Genomic DNA, 24,181 nt, shown 5'->3' on the forward strand with positions numbered 1-24,181 from the left:
TCGGCTTCTCAATCCAAGACAAAATCGGTCTTGACGACATAGCCTCGTTTGAACGTGTGTTAGACATTAAAATCGTTGTATTTCACAGATCTAACGCCATGGTCTTAGAAACGTACAAAAATTCTGACGAACCCCACCCAAAAACGGTCTTCCTCTATCTCCACAATGATCATTACTACATGATACTGAATTTGACGGGGTTCATGGGTTCGCCATACGTATGTCCATTTTGCTACAAAAGTTACACCAACCGCAGAAACCACAGATGTAAGTATGCTTGCAACATCTGTTTTGACTCAGATTGTTACACGTTCCCTGTAAGAATCATACATTGCCCCGATTGCTTGCGTTACTGTAAATCTGCCTATTGTTACGAAATGCATAAAAAAAACTCACCCCCCGGTCAGGAATACGCGGCCTGTGATATTATAAAATTTTGCAAACTATGTAACAGACGTTACGACGTTAAACAGGGCGATAAGAAAAGTAAACACATGTGCGCACCGGACAGATGTGGGCATTGTCGCGAAATTCTACAGGACGAGGGGGAACATCAATGCTTCATACAACCCCTAGCGCCTAAGGAAACGTGTGAGAAATACATCTTCTATGATTTTGAAACGCGTTACGAAAACGGTAGGCACGTGGCTAATTTTGTTTGTGCCATCACATTCAAAGGGAAGAAATTTACGGCCCGTGGTACCAGCTGCATCGCTAAGCTAATAAACCATTTCAGACAACCGCGATATAAAGGCTACTGCTTCATAGCTCATTACGCCTCCAGATTTGACTCCTTTCTAATCCTGGAGTATTTTTGCAAAGCCGGGATCGCGCTTGAGATCATAATGCAAGGCTGCAAATTAATTTTTATGTACGATGAGTCATTTGCCCAACGATATATCGATAGCTACTCATTTTTTCCAATGGCTCTTGCCAAAATGCCCGCGGCGTTAGACTTAACGACTACTGAAAAAGGCTACTTCCCCCATCTTTTCAACAGGGTGGAAAATGAGAACTATGTAGGCCCATACCCTGACAAAAAGTTCTACAACTACGATAACATGTCGGATAAAGCCAGAGAAAAGTTTGATGAGTGGTACCGCACGGTTGAGGGTAAGTTCTTTGACTTCAAGAAAGAACTGTACGCGTATGGCGTTAACGATGTAGTCTTATTACGCGAAGGATGCATGAAATACAGAGAGTCTTTCATACAATGCACCAAACTTGACCCTTTTGGTTTCACGACGATCGCCAGCTGTTCGATGGGGGTCTTCAAAACACATTATCTCGGCAGAAACACGCTCGCCCTCACGCATAACAAAGCGTACATCCATCAGAATAAGGCCTACTCGAGCAGTTCGATCGAATGGCTCGAGTATGTAAAAAAGACTCGAAACGTGGACGTTCACCACGCCGTAAACCACGGCGAAGTATCGATCGGTAAGTACTTTTTAGACGGCTACTACGAGCAGGCCGGTGTTAGGCATGGCTTAGAGTACGCCGGTTGCATCTTCCATGGTCATTGCTGTCGCTTTGCACCCCATCAGAACCACCCCCTGTCGGGAGTGCCCTACGGCGTTCTCAGGAACGAGTTTGACGATAAGATTGAAATTCTGCGGAACGCGTACGGTTTGCAAGTCGAAGTTCTTTGGGAATGCGAATGGAACCACATGAAAAAGACCGATCCCTATGTGATAGAATTTATGGCCGATTATTCCGCCCCAGAGAGATTGAACCCTCGAGAGGCATTGTACGGTGGGAGAACGAATGCCTATAAACTCTATCACAAAGTGACCGGTGATGAGAAAATAAGGTATCTGGATTTCACAAGCTTATATCCCTTTTGTCAGGCGAGGAAAACCTATCCGATCGAACATCCCCAAATCATTTTCACAGATTTTGAACCGATTGAAAACTATTACGGTCTTATCAAAGCGACCGTGTACCCGCCCCGTAAATTACTACACCCGGTTCTCCCTTACAGATGCCAAGGAAAACTTATGTTTCCTTTATGTAGAACCTGCGCTCACGACCAAAACCAGACCACGAGCTGCACCCACACGGACGAGGAAAGATCGCTCTCGGGCTGTTGGGTCAGTATCGAGCTTTTAAAAGCCATCGAGAAGGGTTATGTGATAGCCAAGATAGACGAGGTTTGGCATTTCCCGCAGCGGTCAGACGCGTTGTTCGCCGAATACGTAAAAACGTTTTTGCGTTTGAAACAACAAGCGTCCGGCTACCCGTCCAATGTCGTCACGGATGCTGAGAAAGAGACTTACATTCGTGAGTATTTTGAAAAAGAGGGTATTCAACTCGACCCCGAAAAGATCAAGTACAACGCCGCCCAGAGGGCAATCACAAAATTAATTCTGAATAGTTTGTGGGGACGCTTCTCTTTAAGACAGAACTTGCCTCAAACGATTCTTGTGAGCGACCCCGAAGATTTCACCAGAATTGTTTTCGGCAATACCGACACGTTGACGTATTTCTCATTCGTCTCAGAAGACGTAGCTCTCGTCCAGCATAAACCGGACAAAGAGGATGTTTGTAAGGCGCGTGACGTGAACGTTTTTGTAGGCGCCTTTACCACCGCGCACGCCCGACTGGAATTGTACGAATTGATGGACAGACTCGGCAGCCGATTGTTATACTCCGACACAGATAGTGTTATATTTGTGTCTAGGGAGGGGGACTGGGAACCTCCTCTGGGGGATCATTTAGGGGAGCTGACTAGCGAATTGGACGATGGGGATTTTATAACTAAATTTTCGTCGAGCGGCCCCAAATCGTATGGTTTTGCCACGGCCAAAGGTAAAGTGTGCATGAAAGCTAAGGGGATAACCCTGAATGCTAAAAATTCACAAGCTATCTGTCTCGAATCCCTGATTGGTCTGGTTGACAGCTATGTGACGTCGCAAGATAGATCCAAATATATCCTGGCTCAGACGGAAGACATTGTGCGAAATAAAAAGACTTTCACATTGCACAACAAATCAGTCGTTAAAAGGTTCAGGGTCGTGTACAATAAACGTAGACTTTTAAGCGATTATAACACGCTTCCTTATGGCTACTGATCAGATGATACACAGAGGGTCTCAGGATGTTTCCGATTTTGATTTCAGACTTCAACACCCATTCAGCTGTGTCGTGAGTGGGCCGTCCAATTCTGGAAAGTCTTATTTTGTAAAACTTTTGTTGGAAAAAGGTTTGAATATCATTTCAAAGAAAATTGAAAACATTGTTTGGTTGTATGATTGTTGGCAAACTTTGTACGATGATTTACTGCAATTGTATGACATTAAATTTGTGCATGGAATACCCCAGACTCTGAATGATGATGATTTACTGCCTGTCAGCAAGACAAACCTTCTTGTGCTGGATGATTTAATGGAGCAAGCTAGCGGTAACCTTGAACTCCAACGTGTTTTTACGCAATACTGTCACCATCGCAATCTCAGTTCTATTTACATAGTGCAAAATTTATTTGCCCAGGGTAAGTCCAGCCGAACCATAAGCTTAAACGCCAATTATATGATCCTGTTTAAAAATCCTCGGGACGTCAATCAAGTGGCAATGCTAGGACGTCAAATGTACCCGGGAAATACAAAATACTTTATGGAGTGTTATCATGACGCAGTCGATCGGCCTTTCGGCTACCTGATGATAGACTATAAAGCAAAAACTCCGGAGCAGTACCGTCTCAGAACAGGATTGCTTTCCGAACGTCAAGTGGTTTATATCCCGAAAAAAAGAAGAACGTGATCAATCGTCATGTCCGTCAGACTTTGTAAACATCTGCCGGTGTTAAAACTGCTACATAAAGCCACTCCTAAACAGCGACGTCTTATTTTACAATCGGCGTCCGACGAATTCATTTTAGCGTTGTGTGAAGTGGCTCTTAACATCCTATATGGCACAATTCCAGTCAATAGACAGCAGTACCAAAAACTGAAAAAGAGAAAAGCGGATATTAAATTTATAGCCGATAAAAAAATTGGCATTGCGGCCAAGAAACGAGTCTTCAACCAGAAGGGCGGATTCCTGTTACCGCTTCTAAGCGTCGCAGTACCCTTTATTTCGAGCTTGATAGCAAATCGATAGGATGGAGTATGCCGAGAAGATGTATTTAGTTCCGCACCGTCAACTGGATAAGATCAAGAGCGAAAATGTTCGTGAGAACATTCAACGGAGCGTGGAGAACGATTTGGATGATACCATAAGAAATATTTTACAGCGGACTGATTTGAATACTTACGAAAAAGCCAAACTTTACACAAATTCCCTGAGCAGGTTTTTGGCCATCGTTAAACAAGGCGATCGTGAGAGCAGTGTTTTAACGCTCTCGTTACCCCATACCGATCTCGGTCATAAAGATGAACCATCCGCTGGTGCTAACGTCGAAGACGGTAGCGCCGAGGAGGCTGTTGTCGATGAAGTTCTGAAGAACGTACCTTCGAGAAGCGTGAAAAACAGCAGATACATATTAGACAAGATGTCTAAAGCTAAAGGGCTAAGCGCCTGGAATGAATCAGGGGAGTTTGTATTCAGGGGTAGAGCCGTGCAAGGGTCACACATGGTCGATTTGTTAAAAAATGTTACGGCCCCTCAAAACGTTAGGGATGACCGGAGACCTCCAGGATGGTCAGAGTTTCTACGAGCCTTTGCTGAATTAAACATTCCATTTTCTACAGTAGCGAATCAGCAGGTCAGACGCAAGATTAAGTCTCTAAAGAGTAAACCCGGCAGCCCTCCCCGTGTTAGACCTCATAAAAAGGCACAAAGATATTCGCCTTATGCGATTCCAAAGTCCGAAGACTCTATGTTTAAATCGCCGGCTCTCAAACGAAAGCGATGGTTGGAATTTTAACGACTCCTTATATTATGTGTGATAGATTTCATCTCATGATTAAATAAAAGACGACAAAAAATATAATGTTTTCAAGATTTTTTATTTATACGTCAAACATGTCTGCACACAGTGAACGCAGGATAACATTTTATCATTACAAACATACGGTCTTAATCTCTTCACAAAGAGGGACACCATTTTATCATTTTTGATATAATCATCTGTGTATAGTTTCATCACATGGTTATAGTCACGACCTCTAGCTAAATGATACAGAAAAAACACACAATGCTGTCCACAGGTATCCGATGTATAATCCTGGACGCGTCTGTCGGAATATAACACATCGACGTTGTTGGTTGTTAGAAAGTTATTGATGCTGATTGGAAAGCGGGGGCTGTTGGGCGGATTGCCGAAGCTGTCGAAAAAACAAGCTGCTCCCTCTTGGTCTAAATAAACGGCTATCCAGTGCTCTCCCGGCAATCGAGCAGGGTGAGTATTAATGATACCCATCGACGGCAAGATCCTCAGCGTTTCTTTGGGTAGTTGATCGCTCGGTAGAACGCCGAGAAAATGAGTCCTGCATGTAATTTTATCCATGAGGGCTGTGAGTTGTAGCGTGTTCATCTCAATAGTAGTCGAGCAGTACTTGTCGGCGGTTAGACACTTCAATGATACTGTCGAATACGGCGTAAATTAATAAATTAACGGTATTCGGCAACGGTTGTCTGAATCGAGCTTCGAGTCTGATATTCCCCGACTTGATGAGGGAAATGTGCTGACCACAGTCTTCATCAGGCGTGAGATTAAATGCGTAAAGCGTGTAACCGTTCAGGAAATCACCCCTGTCGATAGAGAGCGATTGGTTTTTAAGATGTCTCCCCGTCGTCATAGCCAGCTGATAAAATTCGCGTACTGCCGAACCAGCTTCGAAATTAGGTTGTAGAGGCTTGGCGGGGAATTGTTGCCCGTCAACGTAGACGGCTAGGAACTCCAGATCGTAATGTTTGAACGCAAATGGATTTTTTTCGTAGGATCCTGTGAATGCGTCATTGTCGACCATGGCAATGACGATAGATTTTGGTAGGGTCCCTAAAAACAGATTTTCTTGATTTGAAACACGATTCCCCTCAGGAATGGAGAAATTTTTTAGAACCACCCTATCTATGGGATACTTGGCCGTTGTTGAGAGTAACGCCTGGGCATGGCCCAGTCTCACCGGCGGTGCTACAGAGACTTTCTTGACAAATAGGGACGCCGACTCTATTTTTATTTTGTAAGCCACGTCATCGCACCTCATTAGACAGAATTCATCCTTTGCTCTAATTAGGCGTATCTTGATGTCCACGCCGTTCAACAAAAGTTTTTCTTGAAAGAATATATCGCTGTGTATAGGGGACAGCAGTTCCACCACCTTGCTTTCGCTGGTGTAGACCGATCTCTTCGTCAACCCCGCGTTACGACCTACGGGGTCATTCACATCCATGTGACCGGCCGTATCTTTGTAAAACAGTCCGGCGGAGAAAAGAGATTCCAACGCATCTTTACTATAGTTGATTAGACTCTCGATGATGCAGCGGTAAGGATAAGTTGAGGAACTCTGGGATATCAGACGGTCGCCGAGGGTCACGTCGACTTGTGAAAAAATTGTGGCTCCGGGGTAATTTATTAGAGCTACCCTTGCAGGATCTACGATGTTTGCTCCATTAGGTCTCGTGATTTTCAGGCGCAGATAGAGCATAGTGTTATTTAGATCTACATAATCGTCGCCGTTGCCTGCGATAAAAAACTCTAATGGTCCGGTGTCCGATATGGCGGTTAATGGAGCAACTTCTAAATATCCGTTTTTCTCAATAACCGTCTGCGTCATTGGAACCGTAAATAAGTCCAACTCGGACTTGATGCATTCTCCCGACATACGATGCAGTAGCGCCATGTTAGAATATGGTTTTTATGGATCTCTTGACCGACGCTTTTCGACTAACAGACTTGTTACGTTTTCTGCGAATGACTGGTCGCTTCTTTGTTCCTCGTGTTGTTTTCTTCTTCATACCCAAATGACCACGCCTCCTTACACCCGGCGGCTTAGACATCCTCTTACGAGCCATGACCATTAGCCCTGATCCGTCTTGACCATTAGCATTATTGCTATGAGCCCGCGTCAATACGTTTGAGACGACGTCGGATACTATATTTTTAGCGGCGGATTTTAGGTGAGGTTTCGCGATGCTAAATCCTCTTTTTAACAGAGGTATGGCCATCCTGAACAGACCTCTGAAAAGCCCTCCTAACCCCGCGCCATACATAACCCCTCCTCCGGCATAGCCTGGCAAACCCCCACCCGCTTGATTTCGGTAGTAGCTGACATAGTCCGCGGTCTGTCCAGGGCTATAATATACCATTTTTTGGCTTAAAGTGTAGTTTTACGATGACTTTCCCGTAAGAAAATGGTATTTCTCGGTTTTGATCGTCCTTCAACTCTATGGTAATGCTTGTGATGTGATCCTTGTTGATCGATGCGTAATGCGGGTTGTCGTATCTAGCAATGACAGTGTCGCTGCTTTTACCCGATATATGTACGCATCTCAAAAGGGGAACGTAAGAATCACCGACCGCTTGATATTGGATGATGTCGGTGTAAACGTACATTGTGTAGAACCCGGCGTTGATATCGGATTGATGAGGAGCATGCGTGATGACGCTCGTAGTAAAATCAGCACCTTCATGGTAGTTTGACCGGCCGAGAGCATCTTCCGGTATCATTCCTAAAATAGTGGCGAGTCTCCCTTGGAAGCTGACTGAAATGTTGGGTTTCGCGACCAGAAACACTTTGTTTTTTAATTCATCGTGATTCAATACGGCCGTAGGTGCGAGAAGTTGATTTATCACACGGATGATCGCCCGAATGTTTGCGTAGTATCCACCGCTTATTTGTAATTTTCTCGATACAAAAAACCCTGATAAGTCTTTTTTAAACGGTCCCCCGTCTTCGGGGGTTCCACTATTTGTGGGTCCGGGGGCAGCGTGTAGAGTGAAATTTCCGTCTTCATCGTTAAAGTTATACCAACTTCTAGGATATTCGATTTCGGCGAGTCCCACCTCCCATTCTCCTTTCAATTGTATAGCTTTTGCTAACCTGGTTGTATAGCTAGATATGCGATTTTCGGGATAAACCGACCTAGATGCATTGCACGGCAGCGTGACGTAGAACCCGTGATCGTCCATGACTGCTTCGCACTTATGATCTCATCCGTTAAACGTCAGGGTGTTTTAAGTCCAACAGTGTTTTTTTATCTATATAACTATTGAATTTTGAAGGCCACCCTAGCCATTTCACTAAAACAAACGTAGATTTCCCTTGTTTTTTCTGGCCTAAAATCTTTTCCACCTTAAAAGATTTGTTTTTACTCACAATTATTTTTTGCAACTCTTTTTCATAAAAAACTCCCTCGATGACATCGCCGTCATAATCGCTGAGTCTGTAGACCGGGGGTTGTCGCGGAATGCACGCGGATATGGTGAAGAATTCTTCCGTGTAGTTCTGCTCATAACCTTTAGCGAACGGCCCTCTCACTTTAGAAATCCTGACGACGTCGCCGACTTTGAAATTAAATACGGCTCTCTCGGTTTTCTTTATATCACCGTACAAGTTTTGAAACACTTGATCCTCGTTTACTTTGCTAACGTCCACGGGTCTCATTCTGATACTTCGGTGATAGCTGGTGTTGTACCCCTGCATAATGTCTTGTAAAACATCTATGTATCGTCGGGAATTTGTAGCCGTTAAAAATCTCCACATACGACTCTTTAACGTTCTATTAAATCGTTCCACGACGCTGGCTTTCAAATCGGTAGCGGTAGCGAAATGATTAATGTCGTGCTTTTTCATTACATCTTGAAATTGTTTGTTAAAAAATTCCTTTCCCTGATCCGTCTGCAATTTCTGTGGGACACGACCCTCTTCGAGGATAGACTCGAACGCTCTAGCGACCTCGGGACCGCTCTTATTCTTCAGCACGCGAGTCCACGCGTACTTGCTAAATACGTCTATGCACGTCAGTAGATATTTATTACCGTCGTTATCCTTGGTGTAGGCAATCATGTCGACTAGATCGGCCTGGAACTGCGTATCGACCCCGTACACAACCACTCTATTTCGTTTGTATTTTATAGGGGCTGTTTTGTGTAATGTGTAAGCATCCTCACCAGACAGCCATTCTGAAACCTTTTTATCGCTTAAACGGACTCCACTTTCTTTTAAGACAGCCTCCTTTAATCGTTTTTTACCCCCTAAAGAGCCGGGGTTGGAGGGTGTATAATAAGCTTTTTTCATGAGCTCCGACATGCTGTCGTTTCAACCGCTGCTAAAGAATAACCCGTACATGTGGTTTGAATCAATCTTTTATTAAAAAGTTACAGGATACATGATATAAGTAAACACAGATAAATGATGTTAATATAACACAAGTAAAAATGGATATAATAGAAGCTAGTAAAAAAAAAAAAAAAAAAAAAAAAAAAAAAAAAAAAAAAAAAAAAAAAAAAAAAAAAAAAAAAAAAAAGATTATAATAGAAGATAGTACAAATGATTATAATAGAGTATAAATGGATATAATAATAATAATGTTAGTACAACACAATCTAAGTAAAATTGGATATAATGAATATAATGTTATTAATAGAATCTAAGTAAAACATAGAAAATGGATCACTGATACTCTAACCAGAAAAGAAAATCACGGCAGGCCATCATGTTTTTGTCTAGGATGTAATCGATAAACATTTTAACAATTTTATTGTTGGTGGTAGCCATTTCGTCAATTTTTTCAACATCCTCCTCATCTTTTGATTTCTTTACCAGCTCGGTACAGACATCCGTCACATACGTACAAGTACACAGCACATCGGTGATTCCCAGTAGGCATTGTGATTCACACATTATATCTAGAACCAGTTTTATCATTACATCAGGCGACTCGATCCCATAAGCGCTTATGTCCACCAAATCATCCCATGAATTAGCCAGTCCTCTTATATGCACCATATGTTTCTTGAGATTTGTTTCACGCATAGTGTCTTCCATACATGGATGACCGTCGCGTGATGCATCATCAATAATCTTTTTCATCAGTTTGGTCATCTGTCGTCTGTAATGTCCTTTAAACAGGCATTCCACACACCTCTTTAGGCTACAGGCTGCACCCATGTTGGAGACGGCTTGGTCACTCGCCATTCACAATCGAGAGACCTTCCCAGAGATCAACGACGTCGTGCACTATTTCCTCGCAGGGTTTGTCCAGAAGTCTCGCGCTGATTTCTTCTAGCTTAGCGGTGATGAATGGTTCGTCTTTTAGTTCGTGCAGAATAGTCCCGACTGTTCCTTGAATACGGTGGGGGTGAGATTTTAACCCCAACCGTCCTAGGAGGATACCGACAATGGCATGAAAATAGGGTCTAAACAGTTTGACTGAAAGTTCATCAAAATGCGTGTCAAAGTAGTAGTTAGGCGGGTCAAACAGGCAGGAATGTTGCAGTTGGCTGGGATGATCAATCGCACAGCCCTCGCAGTCGTCCTTCAGCTTCTTGCAGATGAGATGTTGGAGCAAAACCACGGTCGCGGCTTTTATGATTTTGAACCCCACGTCACTGAAACATCCGTCTGTGACGTCGAAGCCATGATTAGCATGATGCAGGGTCCGGTCGATTTTAGATGCGTCGTGCGATTCCCGATCGTTATGGAGCCTGAAACTTTTGTCTGGCCCGTGGGGACAGTCACACTCGATCCCCGAATCCCTGTCTTTCTGGGGCTTGATGTTCTTACCCAGACCGCAGTAGAATCCATCGCTGGACGATGGTTGAGGGTTGATAATGTTACCCGGGCCCCAATCGTTTTCAATGCACGATTCAAAGTCTATGCGACGTTTGATAGTTTTAGCCTGAGCCCAGTCTTTGTGATGATCCGTTGGTCCGCGGGCGTTGTCGTCGGGAGGGTCGAGAATGCTGTCAAAAGAGATTCCGCAGCTGCATACATGATCGGGTTCTGAAGCAACGTCTTCAGCCATGGTTTATAAATGATGTATGGGCGTCTGGTTGCCGGAATTTATGATCGTTGTAGTAAAGGGGGCGGAGCGTTGTAGCACTTGAGACCTGATTTATAGACGACGCTTGGGTAGGCCTGGCCGTTGAGCTTTATGATGGCTGTAGTAAATGGGCGGGGATGGCAGAGCGTATGTACTGCTGCGCTCGCATCTTTCAGGGTGAAACAGCTGCGTTTTAATTTTGTTGTATCCGTCATGCATGTCACACCATTTGAACATTTTGTTGATGGTTGAAAAAACCCTATTCAGCAGATCCAGATCGCACCACTTGAACAAAAATTGCATTTCATACAGATCGTGATGATCATTAGGCAAGATGCGCCCAGACCTAGTGTTGTTGAGCTTTGTCTTGTCTTTACAGCAGAATATGTAAACAGAATCATTCGGCTTCTTTTGAGTATGGTCACCTACCACACGGTACCGGACGTTCGGGCTGACCCCGTCCCACTCTCCCACGTACAAAGGCTCCTCGCCACCGTCGTTCAGATCCTTCCAGATGCGTTTGTAGAAGAGAGACCAGTCTTTTTCAGGAAATACCACACACGCGTCTTCCCCAGCCTGAAACTCACTGACACCGTCAGTGGTGTAGAGCGTAACAACGCGAGTTGGTTTGTGAAATTTGTACCCAAATACACGGTTACTACACATCATATATTCAGCTTTAGTCCATTCCGAAATTTCGTGGAGAAAACTTGTCAAACGGATGTGTCCAAAAGGTTTTCTCGGAGCCATAGTCAGACTTTCCATCATTCGACTGCTCACCCCCGTCTCTGGGGATTGAGGGGATGATAAACCTGTCATACTCATGTAGCTCATGTTTCTAGTGCTTGTAGAACTCACTGACCCCATTTATATACAATGGCCTCTGGAATGCGGAGGAGATGCTGACACATATATCCTATATATATATCAGCGTTTTCAAACTTTCTGTCAGAACCAAATGATCTAGGGCTAGCTAGGACAATAGGGCTAATCATAACAACATATGCCGGAAAGACACCGGAAAGCCAACCTGTCAAAACACATGATCGATGGGATAGGAAGGGTCAATAGGTTGAAACTAACTGTCAAAACACATGATCGAAGGGGTAGGCAGGGTCAATAGGTCAATTCATAACAATACAGACCGGAAGGTCAACGGAGGGGGAGGGTCAAAGGTTAATGACAACCGGAAGCCATCAATCATTTTGACACTTGCCATAGCATAAGGACTACTTTAGTGGGAGTGGCTTGCGGAGCTGTGCAATGTGGTGCATTGTGGGAGTTGTTGTCTTCCATACAAATGCACCCTAAAGTTACTTTCTGTCTTTCCTCGGTCAAGAAGGCACCATGTTTGTTAGGCACAATTATGTTACATTTCGACTACATATATGACACACTTTCAATAAAGATTAATGTTTCCACGGGTGAAATGCTCCTTTAAGTAAGACAACTTATTGACTTCTTCATAGCAATTTGCTGTAGAATATGTTCCAATCGTGTCCTGTCAGGTTGGGTTCAACTTTCACCTCTGCGTTGGTTCGGGGTAGTACATTTATGGCATTTCTTGGTTCTGCACAGGTCCGGGTCCAACTTTCAAATAAAAGACGGGTCCAGGTCGGTTCCGTGTAGCACATTTACGGGTCTCTTCGGGTTCGTGTTTTTGGAACCGTGAAGACCTCTACCTTGCAGTCATTGAGTCAACCATGAACTCTTTGCATACTGAAGTATTCTAGAGTCAAATGTGAGGCCATCTGTCCGACAGCTAAAGCTTGGCCGAAATTGGGTCATGCAACAGGGCAATGATTCCAAGCACACTAGCAAATCTACAACAGAATGGCTGAAAAAAGAAAATAATCAATGTGTTGCATTGGCCCAGTCAAAGTCCAGGCCCCTGATTGAAATGCTGTGGCAGGACCTTAAGAGAGCTGTGCATAAATAGATGCCCACAAACCTCCAAGAAATGAATCAATGTTGTAAAGAACAGTGTGCCAAAATTCCTCCACGACGATGTGAGAGACTTATAAAGTCATATAGAAAATTATGACTTCAAGTTATTGCTGCTAAAGGTGGTTCTACAAGCAATTAAATCATAAAATTAAATCCATTTTGGCTTTATTTTGTTAAATAAATAATTACTCAGTGATATATATCATGTGTTGTTGTTCATCAGAGGTTTACCTATTTTTAAGACCTGCTAAAGACCAGATGATTTTTTTTTTTTTTCTGACATGTAAAACCATAGAATAAAAAGTGTACTTTCTTTTTTCTGTATGTATCAGTCTTGCTCTATATAAGTTTATATATTGTTACTTTAAATTCTTATAATATAACAGGACATGCTGGAAATGGGAGAACATTTTTTCCCCTTTAATTTGATTGAACTGAAGTACATCATTATGGCGAGCAGGCCGAAGGCCTTGGGAGAACGCCATGAGGCCGGTGGCGTGATTGCTGATGAGTGTCACCTGCATGACGCACCGGTCTCGTATCTCTCACAAAGAAGCAGAAGCATAAATGTAGGAGCGATGATAGTAAAGGACGAGAGAGTGAATGATCAGCATAATATTTTATTGGATGATAATATGATAAGATAATCGTGGATAATATTTGTGCATGAAAATATACTACAAAGTGTTAATGGCGCACTAGTTTACACAATAGATTATAGTCTAGTGTGTAACCTTTACATTTGACCATATCAACCCCACTGTCTTGTCCCTCACCCCACACCATCACATCCTCTCTCTCTCTCTCTCTCTCTCTCTCTCTCTCTCTCTCTCTCTCTCTGTTTCATTCCCTCCCTCCCACTGTATCTCTCTTACCATAGTGTTTAAATATAGTTACTCTACTCTTGTTGCTGTAACTGACCAGACTCAGCATCACTCATTACCATTACGGTAGTAAGGAAGTGTAGCGCTCATGTTTGGCTTGATCTGGTCCTCTCCTCTCTGCTGAGTTGAGAGGGAGTGGAAGGATGCACAAGATCATGGGAGCAGAAGACTTTGAGCTGGAGAGGTGCTGTGAGCAGAATGCCAATGGTAAAGCATCTGGTAAAGCCACTGTGTGAGTCTGTGTATGTGTGGGTTTTGTGTTTTATGCACTTTTATCATCTCTTTGATTAGTTTCTGTTTTAATTTCTAATTTATCATGTGTGTTTTTGTTGATTTCGAGGTTTAGATTGTTTGTTGTGGGCTACTTTTATCTATAAAGGTTTTGGGAGGTTCGGAAGTGCTTTAAAGCTAATCGGGTTCTCCTTTTTACTCTCTCTTTCCTTTTTGAGTATAGCCTGAGGCCTCTGGATTTCTGTCTCTCTCTGTGTGTGTGTGTGTGTGTGTGAAAGAGAAACATGGCATAGTTGTTTTAGTGTTTGCTTTGTCAAGAGTCATTTCATTTTCTGGCAGGATGTCCTTATAAAACTTCTCTTTCTCGTTCTCATCTCTGGAAGCATTTAATGTTTTTACAGTCAATATCCCGAGGCTGAGCTCTGAATTTAGATATATAATCCTCATTTAAGCCATTAGGAACTCAGATGCATGAAAATATGTGATTTGTTATTAAAATTCATTAAAGCAGTATAAAGTTCAGTCTTTATCTTTGAAAACATTAATCCATATTCAGTTTTGCATATTGCAATTAAGCTTCTTTTGTATATTTTATAATATACTAGTATTTCTTGTGACAAAAAAGTTCCTTCTGCATGCCCACATCCTGTACATTGAATTTAGTATAAAATGTTTATTTTTTGTGCATACATTTGTGCATGTGTGTCTGTATTACTGTAAGAGTGTGATGTAACAGTAATTGTGGATGATCTGATTCTGGCTGACTGTGGATGGGGTTGCTGGGTAACAGCACCATGGAAACAGTCGCCGGGACAATCATGCATGATTTGTCTGATGTTATTGTTAGAGCGTGATGGTGCGAGGTCAGCAAGCCATAGCTGTTTTCCTTCCTCTTTATCTACTTAAATTCACATTAGATGTCTGTACGCTTAAGAGTTATGTCAGGATCTTTTTTTTAGGTTAAGTCAATGTAAGATTCTCATTGTATTGAACTCAGGTCTGATGTGCTCAAGTGCTTTGCTAACAAGTTTTTCTACACTCTTTCGGTCTGTTTCAGTACTATGTGCTGAGCGAGTGGGCCAGATGACTAAGACCTACAATGACATTGACGCTGTCACAAGACTTCTGGAGGAGGTGAAAATGAAAAATAAATTATGTGCATTTATTATGATGCTAGAGTTTGGGGTCAGTAAGACTTTTAAAAAAAGAAATTGATACTTTTATTCAGCAAGGATGCATACAATTGATCAAAAGTGACAGTAAAGATTTATAATGTTAAAAAAAAATATTTCAATTAAATGCTGTTTAAAATACATTAAAACAGAAAACAATTATTTCAAATTGAATTGTAATAATAATGAACAGTATTACTGTTGTTGTACTGTATTTATCAAATAAATGCAGCCTTTCAAGAGCACTTTCAACAACAAAAATTCTTACAGACTCCAGACTTTTGAATGGTAGTGTATTTGAGAATCTTTTCTTCGACTCTTTCTACAGAAAGAGCGGGATCTGGAGCTCTCTGCCCGCATCGGTCAGTCCCTCCTGAAGAAGAATCGCATACTGTCGGAGCAGAACGAATACCTGGAGGAACAAGTGGGCACCATCAGGGAAGAGGTACATGAACAGATTCATTACAATGTGTAGGTAAAAGTGTCTCTGGTGCTAAAAATGAGTTGCCCCTGCTGATATACTGTGCACAGAAGTACTGCAACTTAGTGTATTCAGAAGCTTTTTTGAAGTTTCAGCTCAGTTAAGTTTGTTAAAATATTAGTAATGAAATGAGTACAATTAGCCTACATAGTGTTACATCTTTGGTTGAAGCAGAGGAGGAAGCAGGATCCACGTGCAGTAGTCTTTTATTAAATAACCTCAAAATTTAACATATACAAGCACAAACTCAGGACTAAGACTCGGGGAACAGAACAACCGCAATGGTGCAACAATAAACAAGAACTGACCAAGACTGAACTAAACACAGGGCTTAAATACACAGACAGACAAGCTAAACAAGATAACAAGGGGGCGTGGCTAATCAGAAACACCTGGGGAGACTAATCAACATAACAGGGAACTGATGAACACGGGACAGGACAGAGGAACACAGATATAAATCATTACATAATCCCCTCTATGGGCGGCTCCCGATGCCCATCAAAACAAAAACAATAGTTCAGGAGGGTGGTGGAGAGGAGGCGGACCTGGGGGCGGGATGGAGGGCCCGGCCCGTGGAGCGGCAGGCGACCAGGGCGGATCAGGCAGCGGCAGGCGACCAGGGCGGATCAGGCAGCGGCAGGCGACCAGGGCGGATCAGGCAGCGGCAGGCGACCAGGGCGGATCAGGCAGTACAGACCAGGGAGGAGAAGACCCCTTTTGCCCCCCCCCAAAATTTTCTTGGGGAGGTTAACGGACTTAGGCGCCGGGTAGAAGGAGTCCAGTGGCGAAGGCGTGTCAGAGCTGGGCGGGACCAGCGGCGAAGGCGTGTCAGAGCTGGGCAGGACCAGCGGCGAAGAGGGCTCTGAGCTGGGCGGGACCAGCAGCGAAGAGGGCTCTGAGCTGGGCGGGACCAGCGGCAAAGAGGGCTCTGAGCTGGGCGGGACCAGCGGCGAAGAGGGCTCTGAGCTGGGCGGGACCAGCGGCAAAGAGGGCTCTGAGCTGGGCGGGACCAGCGGCGAAGGGGGCTCTGAGCTGGGCGGGACCAGAGCGGGACGGGACCAGCGGCGAAGGAAACTCTGGGATGGACGGGATCAGCGACGAAGGAAACTCTGGGATGGACGGGATCAGCGACGAAGGAAACTCTGGACTGGACGGAACCAGCGGCGAAGGAAGCTCTGGTTCTGGCTCGGCAGGACTGACGTGAAGCTCTGGCTCGGCTGGACTGGCGTGAAGTGCAGGCTCGGCTGAACTGGCGTGAAGTGCAGGCTCGGCTGAACTGGCGTGAACCGTCTCTGGATCAGCAGAAATGACGTGAACCGTCTCTGGATCGGCAGAAGTGACGTGAACCGTCTCTGGATCAGCAGAAATGACGTGAACCGTCTCTGGATCGGCAGAAGTGTTGTGAACCGTCTCTGGATCGGCAGAAGTGACGTGAACCATCTCTGGATCGGCAGAAGTGACGTGAACCATCTCTGGATCGGCAGAAGTGACGTGAAGCTCTGGCTCAGGCACTGCAGGGCTGACGTGAAGAGGCTGAGGCTCTGGCGTGAATGCACTGGCGAGCGGTGTGAGCACTGGAGTTGCCAATATTAACGTGGACATGATGTGAATTGGCTCAGTGTTTGGTAATACTGTGAGCTTGCGTGGCTCCTCATTTGTAAAGCCCACAGTAACTGATGAACCGCTCCAAAAAAGGGCAAAGTTAATAAATCCAGCAAGCGAGCCTCGAGGTCCATCCTTAACAAATTTTGACTGGTAATGTTTATTGAGCCCATAACAATAAAAGTCAATGAGTGCGTAATCTGGAAAGTCGATGAGGTGTGAAAGGTCTAGGAAATCTCGGGTGTGGTCCTCCAGTGGTCGGTTACCTTGACGGAGCTGAAGGATGCGTACTGCTGGATCCATTGTATGGGTCAGTTCTTCTGTTACATCTTTGGTTGAAGCAGAGGAGGAAGCAGGATCCACGTGCAGTAGTCTTTTATTAAATAACCTCAAAATTTAACATATACAAGCACAAACTCAGGACTAAGACTCGGGGAACAGAACAACCGCAATGGTGCAACAATAAACAAGAACTGACCAAGACTGAACTAAACACAGGGCTTAAATACACAGACAGACAAGCTAAACAAGATAACAAGGGGGCGTGGCTAATCAGAAACACCTGGGGAGACTAATCAACATAACAGGGAACTGATGAACACGGGACAGGACAGAGGAACACAGATATAAATCATTACACATAGGCTAGGTTCAACCAGTTAGGCCCTGTTTACACGAGAACGCTCGCGGGTGAAAACGTAAAAATATTTTATCAGATGTGCCTTTCGTTTAGACGGCGACGGCGTTTTCGGGGCTTAAAAACGCAAAAAAGTGAAACCACCCTCCAGAGTGGAAATCTTAAAAACGCTCCACCGTCGCGTTTCCGTCTAAATGGTAAAAACGCAAAAGTTTGCTAGACAGTGAAGGCACCGATCAGTGCTTCACATTGCCACCTAGCCGCCTGGAGTGCATACTACATTGAATTTCACACACTTTTGCGTCACCATATGCACGCAGATTTCCCCCTGATAACGCTCGTCTAAACGCAGAATAAAAAGTGATCACTTTTGCGTTTTCTCTTCAGATCGTTTCCGTGTAAACGTAGCCTTAGTAAAGATGAAGTCATGAGTAATTACATCATTAATGTTAATCAGTTTTGTTGATTTGATTGTACCGCAGGTGGCTCAGCTGCACCATGAGTTGAATCTAAAAGACGAGCTCCTGCAGTTCTACACTAATGCAGCGGAGGAGAGTGAAGAGGGGTCTGGATCGCCCACGTAAGTCCACTGTGTTTTATAACACTGTTCTCATTTGTCTCTCACTCAAGGCCAGTGTAGCATGTTCTGTTGGCTTCAGTTAGGATATTTTTAGCTCAGGTGTTTTTCTTCAGGGCTTTTTAGCTATATTTTAATTTAGAATGTGTAACTAAACAATTATTTTGTTATAACACTTATTTCTAATGAATGAGACAGCCCAAAGATCTTCAATAAAAGTAAAGAAATCAGAATTGTAATATTTTTATATTTATAGTTTTTTTGTTTTGGGTTCAGGGGTCAACAGGGAAGGGCTGGAGTTTCTGGCCCTTGCGGTTCATCTCTGGATATTCTGCAGCACAAACTTCGAGACCTTGAGGAGGAAAACCTTTCTCTCAGAGCAGAGGTACATGCACATGCAGAGAAATTATATATATACAGTGCAATGCATAAGTGAATATACCCATGCTAAAGTTGACTAAAAAGAGGAATAAAAAATCATATTTTGGAAATTGAACTTAATGCCTTAATTTAAAAAATTAGGAAAAATCCAACCTTTAAGGACACCAATTTTCTTTGTGAATGAATAATGTATCGTAAATAAATAAATGTTCTTCCTTAAAATACATGGTGCATAAGTGAGTACACCCCTATGTTAAATTCCCATAGAGGCAGGCAGATTTTAATTTTTAAGTATTTTTTTTAAAAAAAATTTAGGATACTATGCATCCTGATAAAGTTCCCTTGGCCTTTGGAATTAAAATAGCCCCACATCATCACATAGCCTTCACCATACCTAGAGATTGGCATGGAGTACTTTCCATAAGATCATCTCTCAATGCAAATCAAACTAGCTTTTAAGCTAACTGAAATAAAATCATGCCAATCTCTAGGTATGGTGAAGGCTATGTGATGATGTGGGGCTATTTTAATTCCAAAGGCCAAGGGAACTTTATCAGGATGCATAGTATCCTAAATTTTTTTTTAAAAAATACTTAAAAATAAAAATCTGCCTGCCTCTATGGGACTTTAACATAGGGGTGTACTCACTTATGCACCATGTATTTTAAGGAAGAACATTTATTTATTTACGATACATTATTCATTCACAAAGAAAATTGGTGTCCTTAAAGGTTGGATTTTTCCTAATTTTTTAAATTAAGGCATTAAGTTCAACTTTAGCATGGGTGTATTCACTTATGCATTGCACTGTATATGTGTATGTATGTGTGTGTGTGTATATATATATATATATATATATATATATATATATATATATATATATATATATGTGTGTATATGTGTATATGTATGTTTGTATAGAGTATATAGACATTTTCTAAAGCCGTGTGAGTCTCTTTCCAATTTCTATTTGTGAATAGAAAAAAAATCTTTATTTCTCTGTTGTACGTGCATGCTGCAATCACAGTAGATTGTGAATCCTACCGATATCTTTAACCCATCTTAGTCAGAGTTGTTCTGAACTTTTCAGTAAACTACTAGCAAATTATCAATAATTATGTTTCACTTATAGGGTGATATTTCATGTTTCTGGGGGGTTAATGATTCCTCCGTACAAAGATTGCAAATCACTTTGCTTTTGTTGAATCTTCATTTGATGTATTTAAAAAATATTTGGTTAAAGGTACTTTACAAAATTACAAAGAACATTATGAAACAGTTTATAAATAATACTTATTTATATTTTAACTTGACTGAGTACTTGTCTCTCTTTCTTGTCCTTAGGCGAGTCATCTGAAGTCTGAGACAGAGTCATATGAGGAGAAAGAACAGCAGCTGGTGAATGACTGCGTCAGAGAGCTAAGTGAGTGAAATGTTGGCAAGTGGAGATGTAGAGCTCTATATTTTAACAAAACTAAAATAAGTCCACCCTTTCTCCTCATACAGGGCAGTCCAGCATCCAGATCTCCAGTATAGCAGAAGAGCTGGCCAAAAAGACAGAAGATGCATCTCGCCAACAGGAGGAAATCACACACTTACTCTCTCAAATAGTGGACCTGCAGAAAAAAGCCAAAACTGTAAGAGTCGTTTGCATCTTTCACTCTATCGGAGAACGAATTAAAAAAATATATGAGATAAATTTGTGGTGAGATTTACATGTGTATGTGTGTTTGTGTATGTTTTTGACAGTTTGCCATTGAAAACGAAGAACTTTCTCAGCACCTTTCGGCAGCTAAAGACGCTCAGAGACAGCTCACAACCGAGGCACTTTATTTCAAACATAATAAATCAGTATTCCACGTATTTAATCTTACAAAAGCAAATGTGAATGTTATTGACTATTGTTGGTTCCTCGCACACACAGCTGCAGGAGCTGGAGGAGAAATACTCTGAGTGCATTGAAATGCTCCATGAGGCTCAAGAGGAGCTCAAGAACCTACGGAACCGCAGTGTGTCTGCAGGAACTCCTCGACGCTATCACCCTCTGGGACTTTTTCCCATGGTACACAAACAAACACGCAGTTATATAACTCATGCAAGGCCAGTGCTCTAGGAGATCACAAACATGTGTATCTTTTGGTTTAATGTCTATGGAGAGAGAATTGTGTCTTTATTACATGCGAGAAAATAAATGATCTGAGAGAAAAAAAAAAGTTTGAGAGAAAAAGTTATCACACTGATAGCAAAAAAGCATTTCATGAGAGAAAAAAAAAAATATTTGAGAGAAAAAGTTTTCATACCAATAGCAAAAAATAATATAAAAAGACTAAAAAAAGTTTTGAGAGAAAGTATTTTCTCATAGAACATAAAAAAATATCAATTTGAATTTTTAAAAATTATTTCTGAGAAAAAAAATCTCTCTCAAAATACTTTGAAAAAAACTCTCAAATATATATTTTTGCTATCAGTGTGAAAACATTTTCTCAAAAAAAAAAAAAGTGTTTCTCTCAAAACGCTTTTCTTTGCTCTCGATGCAATTTCTTGCTCTCCTGTCAGGATTCTGCTTTCACTGTGAAAATTGTGTCATGGGCGGGGCCACGTTCCTATTGGCCAGTCAGGTGAGCATCGTCTTGTCTTGGGAGTCGAACTGAATCATTACACCATTGTTCGGTTCACCGGCATAGATGCCGCCTCTGCCTTAGTTGAGCACGGACACTCCAATGTTTGGGTAAGATGATCATGGACGTATTGCCTGCGATAATTAATGCGATATTGCTAAGCTTGTCAGTGAACTACGGCTCTGTGTTAATGCCGCTTCATCTGAAAGCAGGCGATGGCGATTTACTACTAATCAAGGAACCGGCTTTACTGACGAGATGCGCATAACAATGTCATCCGATATATCGCCCAGGCCCAGCCCTAGTTCATCATATACAACCTCCACAGTTTTACTCGGACTCAGAATAAACAATTTTGTTTTAAGGTCAATATGATTCATTTCCTGTTTGAACCTATAACTTAACTATAACCTAAAATGATTTTTAGTGTTTAGCATCTGTATCTCAGATGCTATAGAGCACTATCAGTGTTGTGCCTGAACGGTTCATTGAACATAGTTCATGAACTCGTTCATATTTTGGGTGAACGTGAACTGAAAGTAGCCTACTGAATTACTGCCTGATGAACGTTACTGTAAGCTCGTTCATTCTGGTGTCTGTGAACGTCACGCTCTCTCAGTTAAACTTCGTTCAACAGAGTGCCAGATTTCTATAGAGCTTTCCAGGCGAAAACCCGACTTACGGTCCTCCACGACGGTTCCGTCAAGAGTGAGTATGTGAGTGAGAGTGAGTGTGTGAGAGTGCGAGCAACAGCGAGTGTGTGTGTGTGTGCGCGCGAGTGAGCGACAGTGAGTGAGTGTGTGTGTGTGTGTGCGTGCGTGCGAGAGCAATTGTGTGTGTGCGAGTGAGCGATTGTGTGTGCGCGAGACGCGAGTGAGTGAGCGAGCTACAGTGTGTGTGTGCGAGTGAGTGAGCGAGCTAGTGTGCGCGCGAGTGAGTGAGCGAGCGAGCACAGTGAGTACACAGTATTTGAGTGAGTGCGTGAATGTTATGGCGTTATTTTTTAGTCAAAAGTTATGAGCGTGTAAGACATGCTCACGAGCACATTATGTTATTTCACACGCGCAAAAATGAACCTTCAGCTGGCATGATAAAAGTACTCGCGCACAAATTCAACAACCGAGAGGTGTACAGGTAGCTGCGAGCGAGCGCCTGGCATACTCTCATAGGTTAACTCTGCTTGTACAATGGAATCCTGCTCGCGCGCAGCGGGCTTCTGCTCGCGGAGTGCTGTTTTGCTCGCGCAGTGGATTTCTGCTCGCTCAGCTGATTTCTGCTCCCTCGAGTCTACATGACTTTTGACAATTTGGGGGCGGAAACCAAGGAGGGCACTGACCCTCTTATGATTGGTCACTTTCATCTTGGGAAATCCTAACCCCGCCCACCTTCTGACGCAGCGCGCGTCACTCAGCTCGCTCTGCTACTCCGGTTATCTGTGTGTATATTTTAGGCAACGAAATATGTGATAAAACACCATACTAACTATTTTCGTTTTCATTTAAAGAAATCTTAAACATGATAGCCACACAAATGTGGTTCATGCAACGCGTATTGATTATATTCACTGCACATAACGTTTGCCTATTTATAAAAAAAACAAAATATAAAACACAAACCTGCCTCTTTTCGTTTTAAATATAATATAAAAACATTAAACATTTTAATATGGCCCAGGCAATATGTGCATTTGTACTAAACAACAGATTTTGCAGTAAACAACATTACAGTTTTTAAATTTTTAAATACAATTATTACAATTTAAAATGACAAAACTCAACCCAGTCTCTTTTTGTTAAATTTCAGTTTTATCAATATTAGCCATGATAAAAGTATAAGTAAAAGGTATAAGAAGCTATACAAATAAAGCAAACAATTCAGTCAAACATACAAAGTCAGCGCTCTAGTCTAACCATACAACGATGACCGGGCACTCGGCGCTTATGTACCCCGCCTGGAACAGCCTTTCCTCGGCTATAGTCGTTCTGACGTTCGCCGCTTTCTCTGGCGTCTCTGTAGTGGTTAAACATGAGATATAATTCGTCTTGTGTATATCTAACGGGCGATTTTTGGTCTCGTGAATCTATCATTTATTCCCTGGCCAATCGTTTTGGCTGAGGGGAAGTTTCATAACTTTATAAGCTATTTAACATTACCGTTGTATGGTTAGACTAGAGCGCTGACTTTGTATGTTTGACTGAATTGTTTGCTTTATTTGTATAGCTTCTTATACCTTTTACTTATACTTTTATAATGGCTAATACTGATAAAACTGAAATTTAACAAAAAGAGACTGGGTTGAGTTTTGTCATTTTAAATTGTAATAATTGTATTTAAAAATTTAAAAACTGTAATGTTGTTTACTGCAAAATCTGTTGTTTAGTACAAATGCACATATTGCCTGGACCATATTAAAATGTTTAATGTTTTTATATTATATTTAAAACGAAAAGAGGCAGGTTTGTGTTTTATATTTTGTTTTTTTTATAAATAGGCAAACGTTATGTGCAGTGAATATAATCAATACGCGTTGCATGAACCACATTTGTGTGGCTATCATGTTTAAGATTTCTTTAAATGAAAACGAAAATATTTAGTATGGTGTTTTATCACATATTTCGTTGCCTAAAATATACACACAGATAACCGGAGTAAGCAGAGCGAGCTGAGTGACGCGCGCTGCGTCAGAAGGTGGGCGGGGTTAGGATTTCCCAAGATTTTC

At 42.4% G+C, this 24,181-nt stretch overlaps 2 protein-coding genes across 5 annotated transcripts in view; one reads left to right on the plus strand and one right to left on the minus strand.

The window, feature by feature from the left end:
* Window positions 1-24,181, plus strand: part of trak1b (trafficking protein, kinesin binding 1b) — a 79,740-nt gene that overhangs the window by 44,802 nt on the left and 10,757 nt on the right. The window contains exons 1-9 of one of the 4 annotated variants that reach the window (XM_084131913.1): window positions 13,798-13,979; window positions 15,049-15,125; window positions 15,492-15,608; window positions 18,369-18,466; window positions 18,740-18,848; window positions 20,189-20,267; window positions 20,351-20,481; window positions 20,594-20,668; window positions 20,769-20,906. In XM_084131913.1, coding sequence (XP_083988039.1) covers window positions 13,904-13,979; window positions 15,049-15,125; window positions 15,492-15,608; window positions 18,369-18,466; window positions 18,740-18,848; window positions 20,189-20,267; window positions 20,351-20,481; window positions 20,594-20,668; window positions 20,769-20,906 — 900 coding nt within the window. In that variant the 5' untranslated portion in view covers window positions 13,798-13,903. Of the gene's footprint in view, window positions 1-13,797; window positions 13,993-15,048; window positions 15,126-15,491; window positions 15,609-18,368; window positions 18,467-18,739; window positions 18,849-20,188; window positions 20,268-20,350; window positions 20,482-20,593; window positions 20,669-20,768; window positions 20,907-24,181 lie in introns of those variants that run through there. The other 3 variants (XM_084131914.1, XM_084131915.1, XM_084131916.1) reach the window with 3 other exon arrangements.
* On the minus strand, window positions 5,478-6,785 carry LOC311093023 (uncharacterized protein F54H12.2-like; the record flags this gene model as incomplete). Its single annotated transcript, XM_084130100.1, has 1 exon — window positions 5,478-6,785. One exon carries the CDS (start codon window positions 6,783-6,785, stop codon window positions 5,478-5,480), a length of 1,308 nt encoding a protein of 435 aa, XP_083986226.1.

Source organism: Abramis brama, assembly GCF_963993115.1.
Source record: "Abramis brama genome assembly, chromosome: 12".
NCBI classification, from domain to species: domain Eukaryota; kingdom Metazoa; phylum Chordata; class Actinopteri; order Cypriniformes; family Leuciscidae; genus Abramis; species Abramis brama.